Raw genomic sequence first — 27,532 nt, 5'->3', positions numbered from 1 at the left:
TTTGGATTTCCTTTCTGAATTGAATATTAGGAAAATGTTCATTCTCATAGGCAACATTTCCTATTTTCTGACTTCAAATAAAGAGAAGCATACATTCTACATTTCCCCCTTCACTTTTCAAGCCAAGAATCCAAAGCCAAATTCAGTGTTCAGCAATTTCCTTGTCCCAGGTACTTGTAGCTGGCAACCCCATACAGCTCCTTTTACTGATTTCTAATCTGCTTTCACTTCCCCTTGGTCCAGTTTTATACTATCCATACAGGGAGTGAACTTTCTCACATTTTATTCTTTGGAATTACAGGGGGCATCAATCAATCATAAATAAAATACCCAGAGGTGCATTTTTCTCATGTTCCAGGTTTTCACATTTGGCTCCACAGAGCAGCTGCTTACTGGGAACTGATGCAAGCTGAGATCTGCATCTAAGCTTCCCAAGGCTGCAGGTGCTCCAGCCTCCAGGACAGAAAGGCCAGGGAAGCATCCTAGGCACACAGGCGCACTGGACACTGGCATCGCCCTCAAGCTTCCCAATGGCACCTGTGAGTGGCATGCATTAAAGCAGGTCTTCAAGAGAGGCCCTTGCCTTGCTCTGCTTCCAGCTCTGGCATTCTGCAGTGGAAGGATATTAGTGAGGTTCTGCATGTGTGCATCTGCATGCGTGCACAAGAGAGGATTATGCTCTTATAACTCTGGTGCAATTTAGGCCAAAAAGTTTCAGGACTTTTTAAAAAGTCAAATTAAGTGCATAGTAAGTAGAGAAAAACTGTAAAAATGGTGTGCAGTTACATTTCTACTTATGAACTCGTCAACCTTGACAGGAGTAACTAGTGTTTCTCAAATGTCCATTTAGAACTATTTAGCAGATGTCCACACATGTACTTTTTTTTTTTTTGCACAAATAATAACATAATTGTAGTCACACTTTGAAATCTTGCTTTTTAAAAAGTAACTATCTTAATACTCACTACTGATACAAAATATTAACACTAAAAGAAACAGTTTCTAGGGGCTGCATACTGCTCCACAGCACAGACACACCATAATTTAACACATGCTCTGCTGGTGAATGCTTAAGATGTTCTCCAACAATGTGGCAGGAAGAAGTTCAGGTTAAGCAGGAATGGTGGGCTAGAAAATCTCGCTCTTTCAACTTTTTTTTTTTAACAGCTATTTCAGCTGCTTAAAATTTTAAACACAAAGCCTCCAAAAATGAAGAAATGAAGAATGAGAGAACTGAAGCAACTCCAGTTCCATGCTTTCATCTGCATGATCGCTATGCCGTGGCTGCTCACATTTAACTGAGCCCATGGAAAAAAGAGCATGGTGTGATTGCAGAACCCAAAGCAGGTTCAACTGACTTGAATTGTTAAGAACTTACTCTACAAATGAATCCCATGCTGTGTCCCTATTACTAAAGGATAAGTAATATAATGGACAAGTGTGTGCGTTGGAAGCATGTACGTTGTAAAAATGCATATGTAAAATAAAAACTCAACACTAACTTAGTCAATTACATGTATGACTCAGACCAAGAAGGGATAGTCTTCTAAAGTTGTCAGAATTAAGGTCTTTACATAAAATTAAATATCACACACATTCAAAGAAGTGCATGGATCAGAATTTTCCAGCTCGATTACATTTCAAGTGAACCAGCATGCAGATGAAGAAACAAAGTCTGTGACATGAGCTATTTTCTAGTCACAACCACCCCCATGTTTCAAGGGTGACTATGAGTCTAAAACATCATACCTTAGTTCTGGGTATTTTTGAGCTTTAAATCAGTGGATTCATGGTGCTCACTCCCATGTTTAGTTTTGTTGGCCTGGCATTTTGTGAGATTCCATCATGTGGCTGTGTGTTCCTCCTCATTATTAAATATTCCACTGGATGAAAAATGCCATAATCTATCCATTCTACTACTGATAGACATCTGTGATGTTTCCAAATTGGATTTTTTTTTCTTTTTAATGAAGCATGTCACCGAGAACATTCTTGGTTATGCTTTGGATGAACACACAAATATGTTTCTGTCGGGTGTTCCTAGGACTACAACTGCTGGGTTGTAAAGTCTATGCACATCTATCCTTCGTTTAAGTAACAGGTACAAATAAGTTTTGAATTATTTGCTGCTGCTTTTTCTTTGCAGTTCGAGAAAACTTTATATTTAACTATTAGTGTGAATTTAATAGGTTAGATGGTAAAAGGCTTCCCAACTAATGGTCATAAGCAATTTGCTATCAACTGCTTTGCAATTACCCCTGAACATGGAAAATAATCACGCAGCCATTCAACCATATTGCAGCTGCTCTTCAGGAATTTCTAGGAGGAGGTATTGATGTGAAAGATAATTATCTGTCAGCTGATGGTATTAGGACTCTTCCAGAAAAAAATGTGGTCACTGAACTCCCATGGAGCTAAGGTAATATCAAAGAAAGAATGTTAGCGTCAAATCAACAACAAAGGAGGCAAACTCTAATGAGTCTGGAATCCGTGCAGAGCTCATTACCCACCCTACTGACACATTCACCCCAAATGAAAACTCAGGGGGTAAAGCAAACCTATTTTATGTAATGCTGAAGGCAAGAAAATAAGGGGAAAAAAAATGTACTGCTCTTAGGAATCAAACTATTTCTGCCTAATCGGCTTTCATCTGACCACAGGATGTTTTCCAAAGCATATAATTGGGAGAGAAAAAAAATCTAAGAAACAGCTAAAACTCAGCAAATTACCTTCCTGATACATGCCAAATTCAAACTATATTCTGTACCTTGGACTAGACAAAACAGGTTGGTCACGGGCCAGGTTCTGATGTGTTAAAGAATACTTACTTGCTAGTAAGTAAGTGGCTGGGGAAGGCAAGTCCTGGGACATGGGCCCTACTGGGAAATCTTCTCCCAGTCCACCCCAGTATGAATGGCGTTCAGAGGATGACTTTTCTCCTGTCCATACTGTGAAAGTCCTTCCACAGCATCTTGACCCACACTGCCCTGCTGTTAAGTATTTTCAGACCTAAGAAGATTATCATTTCAGTAATGTTGCTGGGCACTGTTGACTGTTAGGTAGTCCTGCTTCCCATCAAATGTGCTTTCTAAAAGCTGATGTTGACAAATTGCCACATACTTTTAGTGGCTTAAACCAACACTAACCCATCTTGCTCTTTGGTAGGTCAAAGTGCAGCTCAGGTCTCACTGGGTATGCACTGGCTGTGTGTCTTTCTGGAGGCTGTGGAGAGAAATCTGCATCCTTGCCTCTTCCAGCTTCTTGTGGGTGCACACTTCTCATCTGGTAGTCCTTACCTTTATTCTCAAAGCCACCAAGTCCTTTCCACACTGCCAGCTATTATTTCCCTGAATTTTTTTTGTTCTCTCTCTCTTTTTTTGGTACTAGGGATTTAATCTTGATGGGGGCTGTGGAGGGTGCTTTAACACGGAGCCAAACCCCCAGACCTTTTTACTTGGAGACAGGGTCTTACTAAGTTGATAAGCCTAACCTTGAACTTACTCCTGCCTCAGTCTCCCCAGTCACTGGGATGCACCTCCACACCCAGCTTCCCTCCTCCACTTCTCAGGAGCTTGCTATTACCCCGGGCTCACTCAGATAATGCAAGGCATCCTCCCACATGTGGATCAGCGATGTCCCTCCCCTTTGCTGTAATATGACATTCTCAGACACCATGGATACAGATGTGGATGACTCTGCAGTGCCATAATTCTGCCTACCACACCTATTAAGCTGAAATCACCTCCCTCCAAATCTTTGCAGATCTAAGGACCTTTTTTTGTAAGACACTTCTGCAATTCTCTTTCACGTCTCCCTTAAGCTCTCCTTTCCTCTCTCCCTCCTCACCCACGGGGCCCTTCAGATTCTCACTGTTTCCCATGATTCAAGTTTTGCATCTATTTTTATGAAGCCTTATCCTGGTTTCAGACTTCCACCTCTCCAGTCATTTGGAAATGCTGCCTCTCGTCTGTCATCATCTCACGTTAGACATCTGACTGGCAGCAAGGTCTTTCTCACCACAGAGAAGGTGACCTGTGTCCAAAGGCCACTGTGATGAGGTGAGGAGATAAGGCATATGAGACTCATCTATAAACTGTAATGTGCTGTACATTGGCAGCTGTTAATAAGACCAACAATCACTCCTATTAACTTGTCAAGTTGAAATACTGGCCAGGACAGAGCCTCATGTCACATCTACCGAGACCTCCGGAGTGTAGATAGTGTAGACAGAATCTATAAACATGAAGACTGTCAAGACAGCCTTAGAACAGATCCTCATTCGGCACTGTGTGACACACACCCAACAGTGGCTTTCTCCAAACAGAAAACATGGGGCATTTTCTGATTTGGGTCTTATGACAAGTCTTACACACTGGGTATGATGGTTCAAACAGGTACAAAAATCACCACCTTTTCTACAAAGAGATGATTACAGACATTCCAGAATTCTTCTGGAAGAGCCAAATATTGGCAAGTGTGTGTTGAGTGAATTAAAGACTTTGAGCTCTATTTGCAGGCCTGGAAGACAACACAGGGCGGAGGCAGAGGAAGTGGACTGTGACACACAGCAAGAAACAAGACACACACCCCTACAAAGTCCTTCGAACCTTGTCTAACCATCCTTCTCCTTAGACTCATTACTCCAACAGATACACCTGGCAGGAGTTCAGATTCGTTTCTCGTCTAGGACCTCTCATTCAGTAAGCATGTGTATGCAAAGATGTGTCCCACTGTTTAATTTCAAGTTTTTGCCTTTTCTTTATTTATTTAGTAAATGTTTTAAATACAACCATCTTCAAAAAAGGATACTTCCCATTTCATGGGGAAGGAAAAGTGAGACCTCATCCAGGATGTGGGATCCAGATTCCTGGGAGAGGGCTGAGCTGGGGGGAGGGGGCAGAGTGACTGCCCCTGGAGACCTGGCTGCAGGGGCAGAAGTGGGAGGAAGCGAACACCCAGCTGCTGCTGAAAGTCCAGAGTGCAGTCCACACAGCAGCAGCACTTGGCTGGTGACCACTACTTCTGTCACCTGCTTCACTGGGGGAAAGCCTGCTGGAACAAAGGAAGGGAGATAACCCCTAAGGCAGGGGGAGGGCAGGGGCCAGGGCAGGAGCAGGCTATGGGCACTCCCTTCCTACCCATCTCTCCCTTCCACCCTGAAGGCTTGGAAGGCCTGGGCAGGAATTACTTGGTTGCAAAAATGAAAACATCAAGAGGATTGTCCCTGACAAGAGACAGTATAATAGGCACTGATGGATGCGAGGAGACGCGGGCGTTTTCAAACCACCGCTTTGAACCTCTCCTCTGCATCCTCTCTGAGCCATGATCAAAGGACCAAGATTTCAAATTGTGAAGCAATTTTTTCCAATGGCAGCATCTGGCTCCTTGGCAGGCGGCACTGGGAGCTGGCCCTGCTGTGGGCGGCTGTCCAGGCCTGCCACATGGTGAGGTTCGGCCAGGCAGGGCATGCCGCGCGGGCCTTGCAGCTGCTCCCACAGGCGCCAAAGGACAATTGCTCTGCACTGGGCAATGAGCCGCTAGGCAGAAGGGCCCTAAGAGACAGTGCAGAGCTGGGGGGTCTGGAGAAAGCTGGCAGCCCCTAAGCCCTCCCGGCCGTCTCATTTGCATGCATTTGCATCTTGGCCCAGGCCCCCACTGGCATGCAGAGTCCTGGGGTGGGGGAAGTCAGGGTGGTGGTGGAACACCTCCCCAGGAGACAGCCAGCACTTGGGGAGAGTGAAGGAGCTGCCCTCAGGGAAGTGCTCAGAGGAGCACATTCACTTTGTTCACTTCAAGCCATTGTGTCCCAGTCCAACACAACGGGACAGCAGATGCAGCTCTCTGGCCACAGCTGTTTTAAATAAGAATAATAGAAATAAACTCAGCCGGCCCAGCGCTTCAAGTTACTTCCCACTAATTATGGCATATATTTACATCTACAAAATAGATGATTTTTAAAAACACCACCAAGGGCCCCTTTATTGTGCAGATTGGCACCCCTATTTGAATTTCATAAACATTTAGTACTTCAAAGAATCTTAAAAGCTTGCTCTAATTACAATATGCACTGCTTGAAAGGCTGTCTGTTTGCATTGCAAATTCCGACAAATACCAGCATTCATTTAAAAAAATTCAATTAATATCCTCCACACAACTTCAGGTAATGCTACTGGCAACTGCACCAGCGGCTGGATGAAAGAGTCAAGGTCTCAGCCCAAACTACAGAGCTGCGGAGGCCAGTTCTTTCCAACAGAGACAGTTAATGAGGACTGGGCGCCCAGCTGAGCCGGCCCTGACCGCTTTGTGTTCACCAGGTGTGTGAACACTGGCCTAGAGACCCCCCCTTTCCTGAAAACAGGACATTTTTCTGGGTTGGAGTCTGTGCACAAAATGTCTTAGAACAGCAACAACCCAAAAGCAACCAATTATTTTTAGTTAAGTAACAATTATATGCAGATAAGATACAAGCACCCAGTTAAATTTGCATTTCAGATAAACACCACATAATATTCTAGGTTTTTGTTTTCCCTGAGGTGCTGGGGATGAAACCCATGGCCTTCCACAGGCTAGGCAAGTGCTCTCCCAGTAAGCTACACCCCCTGGCCTCCAAACAACACATGCATGTCCCAAATACTGCATGGCCATCAAAAAAGTAATCATTGTTTACCTGAAATTAAAATTTAACTGGGCAGCCTGCAATTTGTTTTGCCAAATCTGACTTTACTAAGAAGTTGTCTTTATAAAAAAGAAAAACTTACCCTCAAATTCTGACTGTTTTAAGAAACATCCTGCACCCAAGAAATTTAAATGGAGTGTGTGTGTGCGTGTGTGTGTGGGGGGGTGGTGAGTTGCAAAATAATAAGAGCAAAAATCCTCCCCGCCCCCGTGAGTAAAAACATACCATGTGTATGTACAATGTTCACAGACATAAATTTAAAGATCTGGAAGGACACATTTCATATCTTGGGATCTGGCTGACATGTACATGCATGAGGATCTCTTTCTTTTTATTCTGTATTCTTTTAACTGCTTAGACTACTCATAACACACCTGTATTGCTTTTGAAATGTAAACAAAAATTAGAATGGTAGGAGGATGTACCTTGAATCTCCATCAGCACAGGGAGAGAGGACTTCCCATATGACCTAGGTCTATGTTCAATTTTAAACAACTAAGCATGATCCCTGATAAATCAGATAATCCATCTACTCCTTGAAAAACTGAGTCTGGAAATAAGCAGCCGCCCTGACTGTGCCACATCAATTCTTTCCCTCACAGGCCTTTCTTGAGGTGGACTGCCAGCAGGTCCACAGTGAAGCTAAGAGAGCAAGTACCTCAGTGTCTGCTTTCTCCTGGACCTCAGGCTAGTAGCGGTTGGAGACAGTGGCTCAGTCTGGAATCATGGCAGGGAGCAGAGTTTAAACAGCCATATGCAGGTTGGGCCCCAGACCTGAGTGCTATTAGCAACCACCCACCCAGGAAAGAAAGCATGGGTTGTGAGGTCAAGACAACTCTCAATTTAAGAGATTGTGTCTGGATGTCCTAAGAGTTCAAGGTCTAAAATTAATAACAGTATCTGGCATGCAGCAGAGGTTAACAGACTGGAAAAAAGCAGAGTAAGCTTTTGTACCCATTTCCCAGATTGTCCCATCCTTTGATTTCATTCATTTCTATGCAGGGGGTTCAAGAATGATATTATAAAGCAGGTGCCCCCTGGGCCCATGTTTCTCCTCATTCTCCAGCACCTACAAGGACCCCTTGTGACCTTCCAATACAAGTCCCAGTCTCTGTACAAGTATCCCCCACCCCGACCCCCACTGAAAACTCTTTCCCATGTTTTTTTCTGCTGATCAAATTCATTCAAGATTCAGTTCAAATGTCATGTCTTTGGTGAGGACTTCCAGAATGTTCTCAGGCAAAAAGGGTCTCACCTCTGTGCTTCCACAATAACTTCTGCCCACATTTCCATTGCCAGTCCTACCCCACAGTACTGTATTCACCGGCTGTGTGTGTGTGTGTGTGTGTGTGTGTGCACCCGCGCACACATGCGCCACTGCCTGCCATCCCTCCGTAGACCCAAGGCCTGCAAGCCACAATCTCTTACATCTATCTATCTCCTCCAGGCTGAGACTGCAGGATGAGGTTTTGTGTGAGTCTCTTGAGGTCTCCCCTTTCTTCTGTAAATGCCTCAACACTCTATCAGGTGTTAGTATGAACTGGCAAAGTGGCCACACTCCCAAGGTACAACAATTCCTCTAGGCCTATTCACTGAAAGAAATAAAGTAACTTTTCAGCTATTCAATTAGAAAACAAACTTGAAAATCTATTCCATACATTATACTGCTGGACAAACAAAGGCTACAGATAGAGGCCCTGCTCCCTGGGAAGGCCTACAGAGAAGTTTACGACACAGGATTGGGGAGCAGAATGGGAGCAATGCCAGGCAGCTGCCAAAGCTAATAAGCCCCAGGCACTGTTCATATTAATTAAACCAAAATGAGTGGATGTGCAAATGTACTGATTCCTATTCCTGTGCGTGAAACAGGAGGGCCGCCAGACACAGTGGTGCACACCTGTAATCCCTGCAGCTCAGGAGACTGAGGCAGGAGGATTGCAAGTTCAAAACTAGACTTAGTAACTTAGTGAAGCACAAAGCAACTCAGTGAGACCTTGTCTCTAAATAAAATACTAAAAAGGGCTGGGGATGTGCTCAGTGGTTGAGAGCTCCTGAGTACAATGCACAGTACAAAAAAAAAAAAAAAAAGAAAAGGAAGAAAGAAACAGGAAGGCCAGCCTATCAGGAGATGATCTGCCTGGGTGAAGGCAATCATATAGCCCTAGTCTGCCTGGAGAACACTGAACATTAGCCCCACAGACACCTCTGAATGTGGTACTATGGCCTGGTTAATCTTTCTTCCCCTCGGGTCATTTCATCACTAACTACTGTCCAGGGAACTTCAGAACTTAACACACTTTGAGATGAGATAGAAGTAGGGAGAAATGGAGAAGTTGAGATGAAAGGCCTTTTGTTACTGATAGCAGTGCAGAACATGTGGGGAGCACATGACTCCATATTGCCAGCTCCCGCTTCCATGAATAGTAACCAGGACATTCGGCTCCAAGTGACAGATTCAAGTCTACAATCCCAACCTAAATCATGCAGAATCCAATTAGAAACAGGCTGAACCTCTTATGGTGGGTCCATTCCACCAGTTCACATGTGCACCCAGTTTCTTCTCAAAGACAGCCCCGCTGTTTTATTTCCAGTGGCGTCATTCATTCTGTTGAACAAATCTGATCTCATTCCTACTAAGAGAGATGCATCTTCTAAAGACTGCCCCCTTCCCCTTTCTCTGTTTTGTGTAATTTTCTCACATCTGTTGTGGTTAGCATAGGTAACTTTACATTTTGTTCCTTAAAAAATAAATAAATAAGGTTAAGAAAGTAAACCAAGTGACCGTGAACATATCATTAATTGTTTATGATGATCATAATTCCATGAATTGTAAAAAGAAAAGCATTATAAATAGTTACAGCATAACATCATACATCCTAATTTCTAAGATATAACTAATAACAATTTGGAAGAAGAAACGTATTACATGTATATTTTAAAATGTCATAACCCGACAATGACACATATCTATACAATTTCCATTTCATATTACCTTCTTTATTATTCCAATTAAAGTTTAAGACTAAGTCTTTACCATACCAAAGATTATTATGAATAGTTTTTAGCTGTAAGGCTTATGAATAGCAGGTTAAAAACATATAGCTTTCTTTCAACCAGTGTTCCTGAACCCTCTCCAAAGATGTTCATTTTCATCTGCATTCCTTATTTGGTTAAATTCATATATAATTTTATCTCCTTCATAAACTTCATGGGGCTGGAAATGAATTCCTTTTGACAGGTGCGAGCTGTACTAGGGTCTTCATTCTTCAGGGCACACATCCGCTGAGGCACACTCTGGCCTTGGAGCTCTGGGAATTCTCAGATCAATCCCACAACCCCTGCCCTGTCTTTAAGTCAGATGCACTGTCTGCAATGTCACTGGAAACCCATGTGCATGACTCTGAATGCTGCAGAGAGGCCCAACGTCCACCCGGGGCAGATAGCCTCCGGTGCCCACACAGCATGAATTACTGTTTTTATAAGGAAGAAAGAAGTATGGCTATCTGCTAATGACAAATGTTGGCCTCACTTGTTAAAAAAAACCAAAAAGCTGGCTCCACAGTCTTCTTCAGTCAGAATCACAATTTCAGTACTACACAGATATGCAATTTTTCTAAGATGTCTTAAATAGGGATTCAAATTTAAGCTAAGATTCAATAGTTTGTGGTATAACCAGTTCAAATACCTCAACTGTGGTGACAAAGGCATGGCGAGATGACTTGTATGCTGGCTACACAAGCAATAATTAAATATATTAACCATACTCCTCTGCCCAGGGTGGGCAAGGTGTTTCAGGTGTGGGAATCATCCCACTTTTACAACTGTTGGAATGGGAACAAGCATGTCCCAGAATTGAGGGAATGTGGTATGTGTAACCTTAATAATAATGGTTATTTCCATGGAGAGTAAGGAAAGAGTAGGAAGAAAATGTGACTGTGGGAATAGAGGAATTAAAAAAAAATAAAGTGACAATAGAAAGTTGTTCGTTTTGTTTTATTCTAAATTATGCTAGGAAGCCTGATTAAGACGACTGATCTACTCATTCCTGGCATGGGAGAGTAACTGCTGCAGTATTTTTAAAGGCAATTTGGGGGCTGGGGATGTGGCTCAAGTGGTAGCGCGCTCGCCTGGCATGCGTGCGGCCCGGGTTCGATTCTCAGCACCACGTACAAACAAAGATGTTGTGTCTGCCGATAACTAAAAAATAAATATCAAAAAATTCTCTCTCTCTCTCTCTCCTCTCTCTCACTCTCTCTTTAAAAAAAAATAAAATAAAATAAAATAAAGGCAATTTGGCTACTTCCACACTTACAAATATACGTGTGCAAACACACAGAGCCACATAATCTAATAAAATAAGTTCAATTATGACACATCCAGTAAAGCAGATATGATGTAGTCATTAAAAATGATAATTAGGGATATGGCTACATGGAAGGATGTGGACAAAGAAATCAGGGTATCTGTTTAATGTATTCCTTCACTAAACTACATACACATGTACCATATTAGATTGTATTTAAGGTGCATTCAGGTTTGAATTAAAAATTACCTATTCCCAAGACCATCTAAATGCCATTATGCTGACTTTATAATTATAATGTAAACATTATGCTTCTTCCCATCTCTGCCAAAGGCAGGTAATAGAATTCTGTTGACATCTCTAGTAAGAGTTAGTCAAACCTAAATTTCCTGGTATGGGTTGAGCATCCCTCACCTGAAAATCAGAATCTGAAATCTGGAACTTTATCCATGCTGACACATGCTCAAAAATATTATGGAGTATGTATGTATGATTTTGGATTTCCTAATTAGGGATACTCTAAACAGCAGTTTCTGGAAACATTCCATAATTTGAAAAACTCTGAAATTTAAAACCCTTCTGGTGACTAGTATTTTAGACAAAGGATATTCAACCTGTAGAGGTGGTTTATTCACCTGGCGTCTGGTCTTCTATGAGATGGTCAGCCAGCTGCAGCCACAAGAGGTGGCACAGGAGAGGTTCAGAATAACAGACTTCACCTGGACTCACAGATTCCAGGGATGGGAGGTGCCGCATGGCTTGCAGGGCTATTCAGGCACAGGGTGGGTCAGGAGGCAGAAGACAAGGGGAGAGCTGGGGCCCAGGATGTTACTGGGGTTTCAGGAGACAGAGCTGGGCAGAACAGGGCGAACAGTTTAGGACTGTGTAGTTCGAATGATTCTGACCGGCTCTGGGCTATAGGGTGTTCCCTAGTTGGCTGGCACCTGGCCCTGGCATGATTAAGGTAGAGGGACATTGCCTCCTAGGGTGTCTGGGCCACACAGAGGAAGGAGGTCTGCCTTTGGACTATCTAGTCTACGTATCAAAGTCTCTAAGAGCTGGCTAGGCCCAGAAGGGGCAATCTCCCAGTCAGCAAGATTTTTATTTTATTTTTTTTTAAGCTAACAAAACATCACAATATACCTCCCCCCATCCCCCCCCCCCCGGCCTTCTCTCTCTCTCTCTCTCTCTCTCTCACTCCCACACACACATACACACCAGAGCATTCTCTTAATGACAGGACTTCAGGACAAGAAACCATTGAGCTGCTACACTTCAGTCACCACCACTGGCTTCTATTTAAGTGAAATGATGTAAGCACAGTTTTTAATGACAGATTGGTGACTCTGGCAGAGGCCACACACTTGATGCAAGAGGTGGATTTAGGAGTTCAGCTGACCTGGCATTTGTCAGCTGTGTGACTTAACAGAAGTCACTTTGCCACTATGGCTCCATTTCATCAAGTGCATGGTGGGAATGATCATGAGTACCAGACAAGGGTTAAATTAATATGGAGGAAGTGCTTATGCCTGACACAGCACCTGGCCTAAAGAAGGTTCTCAATGATAGTCAGGTTCACATAAAAGAGCAGCCCCTTCCCTCTTATTCCTGCAAAATCATCTTTCTTCTCCTTGAAATTAAATAGGGTGTGGAATTAAAAGGTACAGGAGTAAATCTTTAAAAAGGCAAAAACAAAGAGAAAGAAATACAGTCTGAGCATCCTTAATCTGAAGTCTGAAATGTTCCAAAATCTGAAACTTAAGCATCAATATAACACTCATCAAGTATGAAACTGGAATATTTTGGATTCTCAGATTAGGGATGCTCAACTGGTAAAGTCTATGCAAATATTTCAATATTCAAAAGCTCCAAAATCTGAAACTGTTCTGGTCCCAAGCCTCTTGGATAAAGGATACTCATCTTACAAAAAGCGGCCATGAAAAGGGAAAGGGAAAGAATTAAATCAGAATACATAGAATGCAGAGGAAGTCTAACACTGAGGAACGAGAACACCATTACTGTCTAGGCTGAAAAGAGTTAAAACCTGTGACCACTCCCTACTGCTGATAAACACAAACCCAGATTCCTTGTCTTTCCAAAACCTGCACCCATTCAGGTGGGGCCCCAGCTGCAACACCGCAACGCACCTGAGACTCAGCACACATGCACCTTGTCTCTGTGCCTTTGCTCTCCAGTCCCCTTGTCTAAAAGGTCCCTGGAATTCCCTCCTACCCCAACACTTGGAGACATAATGGCTGAGGGGGTGAACCCCTGAGATCTCTCCTATGGGAATGTAAAGTGGTTAAAAACATCTGGTAGTTTCTCAAAAGTTAAATATAGAGCAAGCTACCTAGCAATTCCACCACTAGGTATCTATTCCCTCTTCCCAAATGAAATTATAGGTCCAAAGATTTGTACACAGACTTCCTAGCACCATCATTAATAATAGCACAAAGTAGAAACAATCTGCATGCCTATTATCTAGACAAAATATGGCATATCCATACACTATTATGTAATGAAAAGGAGCTAACTACTGACTCATGGTATCTCAAAAGCCTTTTTTAGAAGTGAAAGAAGGCAGATGCAAAATGCCATGCATTGAATAATTCCATTACCTGAAATGTCCAGAAAAGACAAATCTGGACAAGTAGATTAATGCTTCCCTGGGCCTGGGGTGAAAATCAGGAGCTGACTACAAATGGGCACAGAGGATCTTTCTGGAGTGACAGAAATATTCTAAAAATGGATTATAGTGTGGTTATGTGATTCTGCAAACAATTTTTTTTAAAAAAATCATTAAATTGTACACAGCACAAATGAATTTTTTTGGTATGTAAATCATACCACAATGAGGCTTAAAAAAAAAAAAAAAAAGATCTCACCAGATACACAGACATTAAGAGGGTTACTGGGTATCTATACCACTAAGTCCTGAGAGACTTCGAGGTGGCATGGCATAGGCAGGTGGCATCCCTGGCTGTAACATTCATCTGTTACTAGGGTCTATATCATGGGGTCAGCTGGAATCTTCCACCTGGAACACTGATTGGCTTCTACTTGGCTCCCTGCATCCCTCTTACATCTAAGTATCAAATGGTCAAGAGCTGAGGTGCCCACACCTTGGGCTTAAGTGTGGGTCCTTCATGGAGCATCAGATTTGTCTTCCATAGCAAACCCCTCTCCTGGTCTAGCCCAAATGAGCCCAGGTTGGAGGTGGCAGATGCTCTGAGAACAGAGTTTCAGGAGCGATCAAATGAACAAATTATGACTCTACTTCTTAATTTTCACAACCTAGAGACTCCAGGCATTTTGAGAAAGAAGAAAAAGAAAGGAGAATGGTCTTAGTATTTGTAATTTATGGAATTTACAGAAAAACAGGAAAATCTGCTAAGCAAGTTGCTAATATGCATAAAGGAAGCATTAGACTTACTTAAGAAGTACCCATGGGAACCTACAGATGTTCAAGGATGGATGTTCTAAATGTCATTCATTCTCACTGAGCCATTAGAAGAAACCAGTGAGATGTCAAATTGCAAACCTAATTTAAATTGCCTTCACTCCTTTATTTTAACATAGGTACAACTGAATTTCCTGATAAAGGTTAAGTACTCCCAACAATCATACCGAAGGAGTAGTTTTTTCCTATAATATTCAGAGAAGTGTTCAATTTTAATCCCATAAATCTTAATTTAATAAGTACATATCTGATCTCAGAGTAACTGCCTCTGTATTTGCACAACTCACACTGGACACCGCACACTGAACATCTGCCATGAAGACTGCGTTATTTGGGAATTCCTAATTAAAAGCATTATTAAAATCATATCAAACCATGTTTCTCATCAGAGAGTCTTTTAAAGTACTGGGAAGCTGTCAAGTTCTCTAAAGTGGATACAAATTTCCCAAAATTCTAATTTTCCTTTGTGAGCTTGAATTTGATCTTCAGCAACAAATAATGTCAATTGTTTTCGTCACATGCTCATCACAATCACTTTTAATGTGTTAAAATGATGTAATAAAATTCATAAAGGACACTCTTGGCTGGACTTGCTCTTGCTTTGAATGGTGCACACATTTTAGTTGTAGAGCTGATGCCTCCGTTTCTACTAAACTGCCAGAACTTTTACCCTGTTGCTTTTTTTGGGGGGTGGGGTGGGAGGGTACTGGAGATTAAACCCAGGGGCAATTTACCACTGGAAACATCCACAGCCCTTTTTCATTTTGAGGCAGGGTCTCACTAGGGCCTCCCTGAGTTACCGAGGCTGGGCTCCAACTTGCAATTCTCCCTGCCTCAGCCTCCCGAGTTGCTGGGATTACAGGGGTACGCCACTGTAATTGCTTTTGTACCTTTGTATCATTGCTTTTGTATCATCAGGGTGAATGTCAGCAGAGTGGAAAAGGCAAATCATGGCTTAGTATTCTAACAAAAACGATTTTGATCTTGTAGATCCATTAAAAGGAGACCGAGGAACAGTGAACCTGTGAAAGCTACTGTGTTATCATATCACTGATTTCCAACCACCACCACAATCACTAGAAGGCAGTCACTGATTTAGAAAAGGAAAGTAACTGCTCCTGCTTTTTCAGGTTGTCCACATGAATTACCAATTCCATAAACATTGATTATAAGGAAAAGGCCACCTCTATCCAAGTTTCAATATGGACATACAAAAGCTGAAATCCAGTTGCCATGGAAGGATAGACTAAACAAACTAAATTTAATATGCAAACTTCCCCCAAAGGTTTTAAAATGTGAATTCTTCTTTAAGACACCCAATTTGTTCCACATTTTCTGGGCATTTGCTTGGTGTTAGAAATAGTGTCTAAAGTCGACAATCTCTGTGGCCAGGGTCCACAAAGGCCTATGAAGCCAGGAACCAGAGCAGGGGCATGAAAGTTGGACAGATCTGATTTCAAGTGCCAGAGTCCCCACCTACAGGAAGCCTTTCCCCTGTCATCTCTGAGCCGCCTTTCTTAATTGGACACAAGGCAAATTCCACTTAAACTGTGAGGACTAGATGAAATGCATGTAAAGCATTTAATGCAGCTCCTAGCACACAGCAGGCATTCAATAAATGGAGGCTACGCTATGAATAAGGTCCCTGGGGGCAGTCGGAGTCCAGATGGGAGTGGGATGCACATCCAAATAATTATGACCCAGCATGGGAACTGATTAACTACAAAATGCAATGGGACTAAAAGAAAAATCAATGTTCTGCTTAAATGAGGACAGTGCTCTAACAAGGGAGGAGCTGGCTTGTTCGCAGAGGAAGGAATAGGAAAAAGCAAAGTGCACCCAGACATACACAAGGTGGGGTGCAGGACAGATAGGCAAAAGGGGTCAGGCAGAACCCAAAGACCACACCCTGGAACCAAGTTATTTAGGGCCTTTAGTGACATGTAAAGGGGCACAGACATTTAAAATGACTTCCTTTTTATTTTTGTGAACAATGAAGAATTATAAACGGCTACAATCAGTACTAGCAGGTTATTTGGTCTCATATATCTCTACCTATTCTGGTCCAAGCTTGACTAGTGCAAAAGGGACAGCAAAATTGCTCTCAGAGCCTGAGGAACACCAGCAAAGCTCCTGCAGTAAAGGGAATTCACCCAGGTCCTTTTGAAAGCATGAATAAAGCATTTACTGTGCAAAGCCAGTTTGTACCTTCTCTGATACAAGTTCTTGATACACATAACTTTATTTTCATCCCAGCTCCAGGTCATGGGCTCCAGTGAAATTTATAGGTCACTTAGCTTTAATGGGGTGAGAAGAAACAGAAAGGCAACAGTGCTCCATGTTTTCCATTGTGACTCCAGCCATCTGTGAGTCACTGAGTGAGTAAGCTCAGAAGGCCAAAGAGGCCGGCTCTCACCCCTCAGAAGAGACTACAAATGCCTCCAGGCAAACCAAGTAGATGCCCGCAGGAGGACAGCCCTACAGAGGCGAGTCTGTGCTCCCCTGGCAATTCTGCAGAAGCAGACAGAGGCGCAGTCAGTGCGAGCCGATGGCCAACGGTGCCCTGCTGCACGCACACCCAAGATGCGAACATTTAAACACAAACCACAGAAATCACAGCAATGACTTTACTCACCCAGAATTTTACGAGGAAGAAGGCATTTTGAGGGCCCTTTCCAAATAATTCCTTTAAGCCACCTTTCTTTTCTGGAAATTTGTCATAAATCTGACGAATGTCCACGGATTCAAGCAATGGGTCACTGTAAGAATGGTTGGCATGCCCAATGTGCACGAAGAGGTGTTTGTTGTACTGTAAGAAACCAACAGAGACATTCCCATTACAAACCCTTGGATTAAGCACTTCTTGAATAGTGAGGCAATCTTGAAATTCGGGCATGAGGCCTTGAATAGCCTAGGTTCTGTGCCTTTGAAAAGATGAACATGTTAAGAAAAGCCAGCAGAGCTTAGGGTGAACACAGTCATTGGCTTTTATTGACAAGGTCATATTTCCTGAAGTGCCTAAAAACGACTTTTTTTGCAGACATGGTAATGAACAACACCATAACTGCCAAACTACCAAAGCAAGGAATACTTCCACCATCCAGTTTCACTTGACTCAGCTGAAGATGACAGGGACACTTTCTGGAGCCATTTATTTACAATGTAAGCCCAACAAAAACATGTGTGTGTAGTTAGATGATGTCATCACCCAGAATGCACTTCTGGCCTCAGGTCTCCGAGCAGTAGCTTGTAGGTTGTGATCTAAGCCATGGTTCCTGGAGACTTCCTCCCTCTAGCAGGAGTAAGAGCACTGAGCCTCTTTGCCATCAGTCTCCTTAGTAACCCATGTGAAACTTCTGCATAAGGGTTGGTCAATACATGGTCATCAGTGTAAAGTCAGGGTCCCAAGAAGGCAGGATCTACTGTCTATATGGACAGTAGAAAAGAATATATGTCACTTACTTGTGCATAAACAAACAAAAAACTCAGACTCTGCTGTATCATTTAACGTACAAAGGTCACCCTTTCTTCCCTTACTTTAGTTTAAGACATGATAGTTTACATATATTTCTTTGTGGTCAAGGTAACTGTTTTCAACCCAAGCCACATCCCAGTCCCCAAGGAGCACCTAAAAATCACCAATGCTGGCTGGGTGTGGTGGTATGCACCTGTGATCCCAGTGACTGCAGAGGCTGAGGCAGAAGGATCATAAGTTCAAGGTCAGCCTTAGCAACTTAGAAGACCCTGTCTCAAAATAAAATAAATAAATAAAAAAGATTACAATAAATCTCGGTGGTAGAAGAACGCTGGGTTCAATCCCTGGTACAAAAAATAAAAAAAGAACATAGGGTCCAGACTCAGGCTGCTCAAGCACAAACTTTATTCTCACTGCCAATTAGCTGTGACAGGAGCAAGTCTCTAAAATGGGGCAGTGACAACCTCTCTTTCATTGGGTTGTTGGAGAGTTGAACTGAGATACTACACAAGGGATTTACCAAATATCCTTGTTCCAACAAAGAATAAGCACTCGGTACATACTGTTGTTTATATATATATATATATATATATATATATATATATATATATATATATATATAAAATAAAGTACGAATGTATTAAGAATACCACCATAAAGAAACATTTTAAAACTGTGTATAACCCAAAGTTTCCCAAACTCAATTGCTCACAAAATCCTACAAGCACAACCCAAGGAAGTGCTAACCTGCTACCATGCCATGGATCTCTGGCCATGATGCTGAAAGGCAGGAAGCTGGACATCTCATCTCAAGTCACTGTTCCACATATGGACAGTGTGATTGGGCTGGTATTTTCTAGGGGAGGGTCAAGCCCTCTCCTATCAACTCTAAAGTGTTCTATCAAAGCTTCCAAGACCCTAAAAGATTCCGGGTAAATAAAAAAGAGAAAGCCTACCCAACTCTTACACAGACCCTCTCCAGGGACTGGTTGCCTGGTGGCCTATGGGTAGCTGAGAAGCTACAGGCTACTCAGGAAGAACAAAGTGAGCCTGCACTGTAAGAAATGTAAAAAGTAGAAAGCCAAGGTTGATACATTAGGAGTGTGAGATCATATGGGGATGCAGGTCTTTGTTGTACAGAGTTTCTCAAATGTTGCCTCGTCTTTTTTTTTTTTTTTTAAGAGAGAGAGAGAGAGAGAGACAGAGAGAGAGAGAGAGAGAGAGAGAGAGAGAGAGAGAGAGAGAGAGAGAGAGAACTTTTTAATATTTATTTTTTAGTTTTTGGTGGACACAACATCTTTGTTTTTTTGTATGTGGTGCTGAGGCTTGAACCCGGGCCACACGCGTGCCAGGCGAGCGTGCTACTGCTTGAGCCACACCCCCAGCCCTTGTCTCATCTTTTTAACCATAAGCAAACAAAACCCTACAGAGGGGGGGCTGGGGATATAGTTCAGTTGGTAGAGAGCTTGCTGGGCATGCACAAGGCCTGGGTTTAATCCCCAGCACACACACACACACACACACACACACACACACACCACACACACACACACACTCACACACACACACAAAAACCTGCAGAAAAAATGAGGCACAATTACAGCTACTAAGGAGCTGTATGTAGTCTCATTAGTGAGCAAAAGGATTTAAAAACAAAAAACAGTAAATTCAGAGGCACAGACAGTGGTGCAAAGGCAATCAGAGGTGAAATGATGAATGTGGAGTGTGTGCCCCAGGAGCTCACGGCAAAGGTGTTGTTCCTTCCTTATCTAGACACCCAGCTATCTGTCTATGCATCCAACTCTGGTTGATAACCTCTGCTTACACTAGCTCCCAACCCTACCTGTTCTGGGAGACACAACTTCCACCAGTTCTGCTGCTTCCTGTAGGAACAGTTCATGGGACAGAATGGAGCACAATAGAGCCTGGGGACAGTGACTTGAATCTGATTCTCCACCTGAGCTCCACACCCCCAGCTCTCCTGCTCTGCCAGTCACCGCAGGCTAAGTCAGGGATGGGGGCTGATGTTACACAGCTATAAAACTTGAAGTCTTCTTCTTCTGGACATTGAGATGTCTCTGTTTGGACTCAGAGACAACACCGCAGGAGGTCAGGAAGGTAAATTATACCATACTTCAACGGGGGTCATGAAGGTGTAGCTGAAAACCAGGTGCTGAGAACAAAACAGAAAGGCCTGGAGCCAGCCTGATCCTGAAATCTCAGTTCTCTCCCGTGTACAATGGGGATAAGATGCCTGTAAAACTCAATACACACAGAAGGGGCCTGGCGGAGGGCCTGGCAGTCACAAAGTGTTCAATAAATAGGAGCTGCTAAGATTTCTATCCTTATGGTTATTATCATGTGAGATTAACTAGATCCTGGGGTAGAAGCAAAAGAACTTTCTCTACCATTAGCTATCCCTCCTGCCTAGTGAAGAAAAATAAACACAAATAAGCCAAGAGGTAGAAGTAAGTAGCAAAGCCCCGTGACAGTTCAAGTCCTTGATTATGGCCTCCCGTGACCTGGCTGGAGTGGGGCCTCTCACCTGTGCTACAGGGCGGGGAGGCACCTGTGCCTACTGGCTGGCCGGAGCGGTGGGCTCTTGTGTGTGATCTCAGGTTATCCTCGCCTCACATCAATGCTGTAGGTGGATTTTATTAAAATCATTTTACAGATGAGGAAATATGAGCTTAGAGATTAAGTTGCCTGAGGTCACAGAGCCGGAAATAGTCCTGAAGTCAAGAATAAAACTTGGATCTGTAAACGCCCCAGCCCTTGCATTTGCTGCAAATATCAACCACACTGTCTGTCAGAAGAAAATGCCTGAGCCCTGCTAATTCTGCTCCATCAACATTTCCTGAAAGTTCATTTGAGAAGCAAGTGTCAGGGGAGCGGGGGACTGAATAGTGTTCCCAAAATTCTATAAAATTAAATTAGAATTCAGGATAAACATAATGATTCACAGATGCATCAGACAAGAGTCCTCAAAGCTCTCTATTTTGAGGACATTACCTCTGTGTCCAAGTGGCTGAAAGGAACTGAGAAGGGGCAGGATGTCTTTGCCAAAGGAAATCAGGCACTGCCTCTCCAAGGCTGGTGACTTGAAACCAAACCCTGACCACTGGCATCTGAGCGGCTTTATTCCTGCCAAGAGGTGACTTTGTTTCTAAGAATACAAAGAAATAAAGGTGTCCTGGAGACTACAACATTGAAACAAACAGAACTCACTCTCCCCTTAAATCAACCTGGGTAGGGCAGGGATACTTTTGTCCCCAAATCCAGAGGCCTCAAAAGAAGCAGCTACCTGCTACACTGAGGTTTAAGTTTTCATGAAATTAAAATTCTAAAATTGATTTGGTGAGGCTGTCACTACTCCCTATTCTGCCAGTTCACCTTATGAGGGAAAAAGGCTACATTTAGATTTTTCTTTTCTTTTTAGGGGGGTGGGGGGGTATGAAGGGTACTGGGGATTGAAACCAGGGATACTCTACAGCCCTTTTTATTTTGAGACAGGGTTTAAGTTGTGAAGGGCCTTACTAAATTGCCAAGGCTGGCCTCCAACTTTGATCCTCCTGCTTTAGCCTCCTGAGTCACACAGGTGTGCACCACCACATCAAGTTAGGCTAGATCCTTCACTTGCTTCCTTCCATTCTTCCCAAATAAATCTCATTTTTTCTCCATCTGTAATACTTTTCCCCAAAACTATAGGTGGCACACAAAAGAGGGTTGGGCAATTACATAGGGCAGAAAACAAATACTCTCCTAAGAAAATTATCTGGGGCAATATATGAGCAGAAATATATGTGTCAAAGCCCTAAATTAGATTTTCTTAATATCTCAAACAGGTTACTTTGACTCATTTAATTTTAAAAAGTCTCAAAGGCACTCAATAGAGGCACAATTAGTCATCAATGTATCAAGAACAGCAACAGAAATGATACTCTCTCTGCACTTCCTTCTTCCTTCCTTCCTTCCTTCCTTCCTTCCTTCCTTCCTTCCTTCCTTTTTCTTTCTTTCTTTCCTTCTTTCTTTCTCTCCCTCTCCCCCTCTCTCCCTCTTTATTTCTTTCTTTCTTTCCAGGGATTGAACTCAGGGGCACCCGGCTACTGAGCAACATCCCCAGCCTTATTTTATCTCACTGAGTTACTTAGTGCCTTGCCATTGCTAAGGCTGGCACTGAATTTATGATCCTCCTTCCTCAGCCTCCCCAGCAGCTGGGATTACAGGCATGCACTACTGCACCCGGCCTCTCTGCATATTTCTTTGATGGAGTTTAGTAAAGCCACCAGCACACCTATATCTATTATATGCCGGGCACTGTGTTGGCATATAATAGGAAATCCATGTCCTAATACCACAAGGTTTATCTTCAGACTCAACAAAGTGATCATATGGAACTAGCTCATTGCTTCCATAGTCAGAATGATATGGTGTCTATGTAAACTTGTGTTCTCACAGATTCCTACAAAGATGCAGCAGACATTAAAGAAAGTCATCTCCACCTCTCCTGCAAATCACATAACTTAAGTAGAATTTACTTGCTCTTTTTTATAAAAATGACCTTATTCTCCAGTACAGTGTTATTCATTAAAAAGAATATATGCAGAATCCACCTAGAAAATGTGAATAAAGTTTCACAAGTCGAAGGTAAAAATCAAATTACCCATGACACGAGAGCAGAATCCATTGTTAGATGTATCAGGTTTCAGAAAAACTGACCTTCCTAGCATCTTTTCTCAGCAGCTAAAGAAGAATATGCAGCCAAAAGATGTGAAAGTAAATAAAAAAAGATGGAGATAGGGCTGGTCCCAGAAGAAAGGTTGAGGAACTAACCAGGTCAATAGCTGGACACTGACCTGTCCAGCAACAAGTCTGGAGTGGACAGGGTAAGGCTCCTGGAGGCGTCAGGATTCCCTGATTGACACCATCATCTGGAGAGTATTAGAGTGCTGGAAGAACCTTAAGGGTGAATTCATGTGGGTAGGCAAAACCTGAACAAATAAGAGGCGGCAATGATTTACTTTGGAAAAAACAAAAACTTTCTAATTAAGAAAGTGGTTCTAATACATCACAGCGCTTTGTGCAAAATGTACACAGGTTTGTAACAAACACTAAATGTTAATTAAATCAAAAGTTTTGGGAGAGTGAGAAAGAGAGTGGAGGGAAAGAGTGGAGAGTAGGTGGTGCAGGCCAAATGAGAGAGCTAAATTCTAGTCCTCCATAGTTAGACATCAATAGAGGTTGTCTAAAATTGATGGAATGAGACATGAAGTATCTCATATATTATTTACACAGGTGGAAGTAGATACACCAAGAAGTGGCGGAAAGGGCCACGCATAGCTGTCCCTAAGGAGTGGAACTGGGAGGTAGAAGATGCAGGGCAGCAGACCAATGTTTTTTCTTATGGGCCCCATAGTTCAACCTGGCTTCTACATGATGTGCAGGTGTTACTAGTCAATCAAAAACTATTTTGGTACAACATGGAGTTTTAAGGAAGGGTACAAACTATAAAAGGAAACAAAAATATGACTTCAGGATGTTTATTCTACATTGGCCACAAGTTCCCTGGACTGCAATGTAACTTGGGTCAGATTGCAAAGCTTTCATACAGTTCAAGGTCTCCAGGCAGCTGAGCAGGAGCTAGGGCACCTGGGTGCATGGAGAGCCCCCCTCCCAAAGACAGATGCTATACTGGAAAAACCCCACCTGCAACAAAACCACCTGGGACTATGGCTGCACCTGACACTTAGGCACACAGATGTCTATTAGGACTTTGGGAAATGCCCACTATCTCCTTCTACAGCTGTCATCTCTCCGGTTATTCTTCACAGCAGTTGCAAACAATGATAATGGTGAATGGAATCTTAAAAGCTCAACATATGTGCTTGTGAATGGTTATCTAGATTCCCTGGGAGTTGAGGAAAGGTCCTTCCTATTCCCCTGCAGCTATTCTTCAGGTCCCTTTCTTCATGCTCCCTATGTAACAATATGCCTAACACATAGTTTGTCACTATTGTTATTTGCCCTTGTAATAATTATTTTTTAAAAAATGAGAAAATTTGAAATTAGTGCTGTCCGTTTGACAGCTACAAAATGGAAATACTAAAACTTAAAGCAGAAATAAAAGGTGATTCCTATTGTTCAGATAATACTGTGGGCACTGGAATGCAGGGTGGCTGAGCGGGGAGGCCTCTGAGCTGGCCCCTGCACCTCCCTTGGATACCCAGTGCCTTCTCCAGATCTCTACATACTGAGGTCCCTTCTCAGCAGCACCCAGAAACTGTACTCAAAAGTGGGATGGGAGGTTGCCTGTCAATGCAGATGAGACAAACCAGAACAGAACTTACAAAAATGGTCACTGGGGGATTTATTTTGTTCCTCTCTCTCTGTCGCGCTCGCGTGTACTTTTTTTTTTTTTAAGTACTGCTAATCTATTCTAGAGACTTCTGATGAGGCAGTTCCATTTTTGTAGAAAAGGAAAGAAAAGCCCTACAAATCCATGTCTTACAATATGCCGGTGCAGTGCACTGGCCTGAAGGTGGCAGCCTTCTCCTAAACTTGTCCCAAAAATTCCAACTATTTGAAGAACGTAGTAAAACCTTGAAAAATGACTGCTGTCAAATAATACCAAGAGAAAAAAATTATAATCCACTTAAGAATTTAAAGAAACCAAGACAAATAACTCACGTCAAGGGATGCTAATGTACAGGTTGGAACAGAACAAGGACAAATCACTTACATTTGCATCTTGTCACATTCCCACTGGACTGTGGGTCTGGCCATCCCCAGGGCAGACTTTGACGGCCCCCCAGCCCTGCAGGAACAAGGAATGGCCATGGAGCCAACCCAAGAAAGTGACTTGCACACACAGCTCCGGATGGGGCTGGGGGTGGGGAGGCTGTACTCTGCTCCTACTAGGGAGGAAGTGAATCTGCAGTGAGCATCCTCTCCTCTGCTAACTGCTCAGGGCATCAGTCCTGTCCTGGCCACCCCACCCCGCATGCTGGTGCATCTCTTGGCCTGTGCTCTTCCCAGAAGAGAAACATCATTGGAAACACTTCTAGAATCTCACGCAGTGATTCACCTTCCCAACTTCCCATTTCCACCATCATATCCACAGAGGGGCTGCTGTTTTCTTAGGAGGGAGAAGTGCAGGGAAAAAGGCCCTCCCGGCTGAGTGTGGAACGGCCACTGGGAAGGCAGGCGGGTGGGGAACTGACCTGCCAAGGAAAGCAGATGGAGGCCTGGCTGGGGCTCCGTCAAATGTCTATAAAACCCACATTTCCAGATGCTTTCAATTGCCTCATCCCCAAAGGCTAATGAAGAAAGAGGGTAAGTTCCCAGACCTGTTCAGAGACACTGAGAATAAACCACCCAGCAGTTAGGCTGTTGCCACGGGAGGGTGTGTGTGCTGAGTGCAGATGAGCTCACAGGGCAGCTCAGCACGGCAGGGGGCCGGGGCCGGGGGGGGGGGGGGGGGGGGGGGGGGGGCCAGGCCTTGCCTCACCATCACCTCCATCCTGGGAAGGCTCTCAACCTCCCATGTCCTAGTGGAAGATGGAGCTTGCTGGAACATAAGAGGAAAACCCTGGGAGAGGCCAAACGACTGGGCACAGCCAACTCTCAAACCAGCTGCAGCTTTCCTCTAGGAGCATGGAATGCCAAATGTACTTTCCGACCATTTATTCTATGCATGTGATGGACACATTAATGACACCCGAGTTAGAATCCAGGCTCTGCTATTTTTGAGCTATGTGGCCTGGGGCAAGTTGTTTAACCTTTCTGGGCTTTGGCTTCTCCATCTCAACACAGGGAGGCACCTGGTCTGTCCATCTCTAGGGGCCAACATAAGGTGAAACATATGTGAAAGTTCCATGCAGGCCCTGGAGAGCTGCACAGGTGCTGGGGTGCTGTTGACGCTTATAAAAGCCACAGGCAAACACTGAATGGAGGGAGAGGAAGAGGCTGCTAAACCAAGGACCAGAAATGGGAACTGCCCAGAACCCCCCATTCCAAGAAGAAGCCACTGTTCAAAAGCTTCCCAAGTGACCCTCGCCCTTCTCCAGCCTGTCCAGGACAGAGGCAGGGCTCTTCCTGGCAATCTGGAATTGAAACCCTGCTTCTGATCTTCTCCAGCCTAATCCTCATACACCGTCACCCCTGCTTCCCTGTGCAGAGCTCATCAATGCTGTATTTCCATCGAGCTGCACTGGTTCACATCTTCCAAACCAAAGTCAAGATCTGAGGCCTGACAAAGGAATGTTAGTCGAACTGGTAAAATAGGCCTTCGAAAGAAGCTATAAAGATATGAGAATTAAACCATCCTTGGGCTCATTAAATCATCTGATAGACTGCTTTATGGGAAGGAGTAAGGTTATCTGGAGGAAGTATCTGCAGAACTTCAGAGCAGTCTCAGCCAGAGGCCTGCAGTTCCCCAGCGGGTAGAACCTGGGTTCCTTCAGCCATGAGGACTGCTGGCTCCCACCCCCACATCCCAGCAGCCCCAGGCTTCGGGACTGTTCCAGCCTCTTAGTAATAAAGATAAGGGGCCAGAGGCAGCAGGAGAAAGAACTCCTTGCCTCCTGTCTGAGGTGCCCAAGCCGAGGCCACCTTCAGGAATTCACTTCTCTCTTGGAGCCCAAATCAAGTGCCCCCACTTTCCTCTCACTCCAAATGTTCAACTGTGAGACTTACATTCAGCCTCCTCACTCCCCCAGGTAGGGGAGGGTCAGTGTCACTTTCCCACACTGAGATGATCTCTGGGAAGGCAAGAATGAATGACAAGCCCTCCCTGCGTGGTTATTGCTTTCACTTTCCCTAATTCCTGTAAGCCACTGGCTTTTGATTCAGACAAAGTTCAAATAGCCAACACTGCTGTGCAGTAACTGGGTCCTGGGCTCCGTTACTTAAACTCTCTGAGTTTGTTTCCAATACCAATTTCGACACCTTTATCACGTACGGGAAGAAAGTGCATTATCACCTGGGCAATTCCTAGCAATCCTGCCTCCTCCTCTATTCCATGACTCTTCAGCTTGTATCAGCAAATTCAGCCTCAAAAGCTCAGCCCTCCACTCCCATCTCTCACAGCTAATTAATCCCCAAGGCCTTTTTGGTCCTTGTCACCAACTGCCTGAACTAGCAACATCACTTCTGTTTCTCAAACCCATCCTCTCAATGCTACAGCTGCCCTCTCCTGAAGCATATGCTAGATCACAGCCTCTTTTAAACAGGGAAGTAGGTGGAGAACATATATTCATATTCTAGAAGCATTTGGAAATATTCTTAAGAACATAGTAGTAATGATTATTTTCTTGGATGTGGGACAGAAACTAGAAGAAAGGGAAGTTTCCTGTTTTTTTATGCTTGTAGGTTTTTGACCATGTAAATTTACCTATACAAAAAATTTATTTATATAAAAAAAATTCTCTATCCAACCTGAATTTCAACAGACTCCAAAAAATAAAAAAAATAAAATAATAATAATAATAAAAAGACTCCAAACTATCTGGTAAGCACAGTTCCCAAGCCTGTTCCCCATTCAGGTTTTTAGCCTGATCTCCCAATATATTACTATAAGACAAGTTCAAAAGCCATTTGAGGAGTACTCAACAGTGTTCA

The 27,532-nt window shown here is 43.4% G+C and overlaps 1 protein-coding gene across 9 annotated transcripts in view; it reads right to left on the bottom strand.

Annotated features, from left to right (window-relative positions):
- Positions 1-27,532, bottom strand: part of Tead1 (TEA domain transcription factor 1) — a 253,906-nt gene that overhangs the window by 19,754 nt on the left and 206,620 nt on the right. For all 9 annotated transcript variants that reach the window (XM_076846902.2, XM_076846905.2, XM_076846904.2 and 6 more), the window contains one exon: positions 17,075-17,248. In XM_076846902.2, coding sequence (XP_076703017.1) covers positions 17,075-17,248 — 174 coding nt within the window. The remainder of the gene's footprint in view (positions 1-17,074; positions 17,249-27,532) is intronic.

Source organism: Callospermophilus lateralis, chromosome 2, assembly GCF_048772815.1.
Source record: "Callospermophilus lateralis isolate mCalLat2 chromosome 2, mCalLat2.hap1, whole genome shotgun sequence".
NCBI lineage: Eukaryota > Metazoa > Chordata > Mammalia > Rodentia > Sciuridae > Callospermophilus > Callospermophilus lateralis.
This window is presented reverse-complemented; position numbering and strand designations above follow the sequence as displayed.